Source organism: Photinus pyralis, unplaced genomic scaffold, assembly GCF_008802855.1.
Source record: "Photinus pyralis isolate 1611_PpyrPB1 unplaced genomic scaffold, Ppyr1.3 Ppyr1.4_LG10, whole genome shotgun sequence".
Taxonomy (NCBI): Eukaryota; Metazoa; Arthropoda; class Insecta; order Coleoptera; family Lampyridae; genus Photinus; species Photinus pyralis.
Window position 1 is genome coordinate 15545781 of NW_022170250.1, and position 3039 is coordinate 15548819.

At 38.3% G+C, this 3039-nt stretch overlaps 1 protein-coding gene across 1 annotated transcript; it reads right to left on the minus strand.

Moving 5' to 3' along the window:
* Positions 1 to 1080: 1080 nt before the first annotated feature.
* Positions 1081 to 2436, minus strand: LOC116162096 (transmembrane protein 68-like). The gene is made up of 5 exons (XM_031475627.1): positions 2085 to 2436; positions 1866 to 2033; positions 1616 to 1806; positions 1368 to 1571; positions 1081 to 1323 (listed from the first exon to the last, which is right to left on the minus strand). Exons 1-5 carry the CDS (start codon positions 2296 to 2298, stop codon positions 1204 to 1206), a joined length of 897 nt encoding a protein of 298 aa, XP_031331487.1. The 5' UTR covers positions 2299 to 2436; the 3' UTR covers positions 1081 to 1203.
* Positions 2437 to 3039: the final 603 nt, after the last annotated feature.

Sequence of the window (3039 nt, forward strand, 5' to 3'; positions counted from 1 at the left end):
CAGAAAACCAAGAAAACGTCGGTGGTATTTCTTCTGGAGATCTAGGTTTCATTTCAGCTTTAAAGCACGGGCTCTTTCGAGAAGGGCGGTATTCATTTGTGCCATAGGGAAATCATTGATTCCAGAATATGCTATTATTAAGGTAACGTACTTTTTTATTTGTATAAAAAATAACGATCGGTTGTCTCTAAGAAATTGCGTAAAAATTTCATTTAAAGTAATCGGAAAAATTCTTTTAAGGAATCGATCTTTGTAAATTGACTGAATGGAGCAAAGTAATATCTTCTGGGCCAAATTCCATCTATTCCATCGATTCGTTGCTGAGGTCCTCCTCTTCTTCCTCCAATGGACGAGGGATGGTGAATGCTTCTGCCTCAACAAAAGCGTTGGAGCACGCCTGGCCTTTACAAGTAGTGCAGCAGGATGCCTTTCGACAGGTGCATCGCCCCCTGAGCCCCATCCTACATTTGCTTGAGTTGATTTCCATCCCAATCGAGGAGGCCCTTTCCCATCTTCACCAGACCTGTACCTGCTGGTATGCCCTTCATGGTACTCTAACAAAAGGTCTCAACGAAAGGAATTCATTTGTACTAACCATAGTCTTCCTCCTCGATCCCTTGTCGTGATCGGTTATAATTCCTTATATGTTAAGACTGAATTGTCAAACGAAAGTACCTACAAAGGGCGATTGGGACGTTTGGAAGAAATATAACCATTAGGCATGTAAATAAAATTTGATACATAGCCACTTGGAATACGCCAGTTTCAAAATTTCGTTTTGCGCATGCGCAGTGCCAACTTTCTTATTTATGGAGGAATTTAAATGAAATTTGATACATAGCCTCTTGGAATAAAAGCAAATGTAGCGCCATTTTCCAAATTTGGTTTTGTGTAGGATGTGCAGTGCCAACTTTCTTATTTATGGAAGAAATTTCGTAGGGGTGTTTAAAAAAATGCGCTTTACCTGCACAAGGGTTGTGCACAATTTGTACTTGTTAGATTTTGCCACGTGTGTTTATGAACCCAGTAAATTGTGAGTCTCTTGTTAGTTTGGACAAGAAATAATGATTATCTGTAGGTATTCTATTAAAAAATAATTAGGTGCAACTGTCAATTACGTAATCCTTATAATACTGTAAAGAAAAAGTGGTGGGAAGTACAGGTATAGCACCACCTTTAATCTTTTAACCATGGTTCCTACCACTACTGTTTATGATCTTTGTGTTTGACTCTAAATGCCGGAATTCTATCAATCACTGCTCGCAAAATGCTTGGAGGTGTTCGCTGATGTTTTGCAATTAACTCTTCAATGGCGTTTGCCACCTGAAAAAACGCAGTGACGCCAATGGCATAAATTCGCCGGTTACCTTCATTTTGAGCTGCTCTGGAGATAATTCCGGGTCGTACGGTATTGGCTTACCAATATGAGTGATTAATTTTACCGGAAACCCACCGTAGATCGGGGTGAACGGAAATTTAGTTGCGTTGTAGATCTTTTCAAAAAATGATCTTCCTGTACGTAGTGTCCTATACGCTTCACGCACATTTTCGGTGAACACCGGAATGATTGGCTTTAAAAGAATTGTCACATACTCAAGTGTCCACAGTCACTTACCACTTTGGCATTAATGGCAACCTTCGCGAAACCCACTCGATTTTTCCATAGTAAATTGTACTCATGGCTAAATTGGGATTCGTAAACACCTCCGGGGAATATTGCCAACAAGTTTCCGTCTTTGAGAGTTTTTGTGCATGTTTCCTGTGATCCCGCTATTACACCCATGCAATCCAGTAAAGTCTTCAGGCCTAAAGTTATTATAGACGCTTCAGTAGCAAATGTTGCAAAACACACAGGATAAACGCACCTGGTACCTTAAAAAGGAAGTAATCCGCAACCACATGTAGTATCCTGTCTTTGTGAAAAAAAACGGTCACCAGTAAATAGTAGATGTCTATAGGCAATGCTCCGTGATAAAAAATGAGTAAAGCAGGTCCAGAATCGGGTATGTTTTCTAATCCTTGCACTTCATAGCCTAAAACATAATCAGCTGTGGTGGAAAGAAATTAAATTTGATTATACACACCGTTCCATATCCGACCATGCAGGTACCATGTGTATCTATGCGCTCTGGATGCAACATTATTTGTCGTAGTAAGGAGATCATATGGCTTTCGTAATATTTTGCAGTATATCACGTAAACAGTTACAATTAAAGCACTTTGGTATAGTAAAACAGCTATCATAAATGGAAGAAGAATAACCGCAAGTAGTAGCAATAACATCCATACGATCACCATGATGTTTCTTGACACCCGCGCTTATTTGCGTATTTTGATAAGAAAAAATTTTCGTCTCTACGCCAAGCATATGCCAAAGTATCAAGTATCAAGAAATGTTTGTCTCTAATACATTCCCACTGAAATTAAAGAGTAATCGGTGCTGTGGGTTTGTACAATGAAAATCCGTAGAAATTAAAACAGGATTATATGCTGATATGAGACCCTCAACGGACTTTTGTATGGATAATCGCGGTACTATAAGCGTACGTCAAGATTTCCCACGAAACAAACATCAAGGCAAAGTCAAGATTAATTCCCAAATGAACTACTAAGTGTTTATTATGACTGGTTTCATAATTTTTTTGTTTATCGAGTGACCATATGGCATCCGTAAAAATTAGAATGAAATCCACAAGCCATGGGAATTGTATATTACAACCATCAGAAGAATGAGAATAAAAGATTCAAAATCCATGTGGTCGCTAAAAATCGATCAAATTCATGTTTTGGTCATTGAGATAATGCTCTTGGTCTTTTTCCCAGCGTTCTTGGTGCATAAATAACGATTTTAACATGTTTTAATCAAAATCCACGTGGTCGCAAAAAATAGATCAAATTCATGTTTTGGTCATTGAGATAATGCTCTTGGTTTTTTTCCCAATGATCTTGGTGCATAAATAACCATTTTGACATATGTTGATCAAAATCCATGTGACCTAAGAAAAATAATTTAACATCTTTCAATCACACACATGCGGT